Raw genomic sequence first — 712 nt, forward strand, 5'->3', positions numbered from 1 at the left:
TGCCGTGTTCTCCGGCTCAGAGGAGCGAGACCCACACCCACAGCCCCAGCAGAAGCGACACCACAGACACACGCCCACGCACGGAACTGTCGCGCTTGTCTTTGCCGCCGCCGGCCTCCCTCTGCACTGTGTCCGCAGCCTCTTTTGCAAGTGCGGCGGAGGCGTTATTTAGGCCCGGCGCCGGTGCACCGCGCGTCACCGACGCATCCCCCGCAGAACTCCCAGCCGCGTCGGTCGCCGCGGAGCCAGTGCCGGCTGCCCCTGACGGCTCCTTCGACACGCCGCCAGCTGCTGCGGCCTCGCCGTGCGCAGAGTTCGTCGGGTCACTGGCGGCGGATGCGGCGGTGCGAGGCACCTCCCCCGGCTCCGGCGCCGTCACGCTGGTCTCCTCCTTTATCTTCTCCTGCAGAGCGGCAACCTCACTGGCGTTGAAGCAGCGGTTGTACAGCAAGACGTTCTTCACCGTCACGTGGACCTCTGCGTTTACTTCGCCGTACCTGTATTCCCCAACGAGGATGCGCGAGACCCTCTCCGGCGGCCTCCTCCATAGCAGAGTTTCTTCGGGATAAAACACATGCTCAGGCAAAGCAACAAAACCAGCCGGGGGTTTCTCCTCCAAACTCCCCACAAGCTGTCCGTCGACGTATGCCGAGCCCGTGCCGTTTTCCACCGTGAGCACCACTCGGTATGCCTTCCCCTCCTCCCACGTCAT

At 64.9% G+C, this 712-nt stretch overlaps 1 protein-coding gene across 1 annotated transcript; it reads right to left on the minus strand.

Annotated features, from left to right (window-relative positions):
- Positions 1–16: 16 nt before the first annotated feature.
- Positions 17–712, minus strand: Tco025E_10182 (trans-sialidase; the record flags this gene model as incomplete). The annotated part of the gene is made up of 1 exon (XM_029376967.1): positions 17–712. One exon carries the CDS (start codon positions 710–712, stop codon positions 17–19), a length of 696 nt encoding a protein of 231 aa, XP_029223205.1.

Source organism: Trypanosoma conorhini, assembly GCF_003719485.1.
Source record: "Trypanosoma conorhini strain 025E chromosome Unknown Tco_14.4_contig_01518, whole genome shotgun sequence".
NCBI lineage: Eukaryota > Euglenozoa > Kinetoplastea > Trypanosomatida > Trypanosomatidae > Trypanosoma > Trypanosoma conorhini.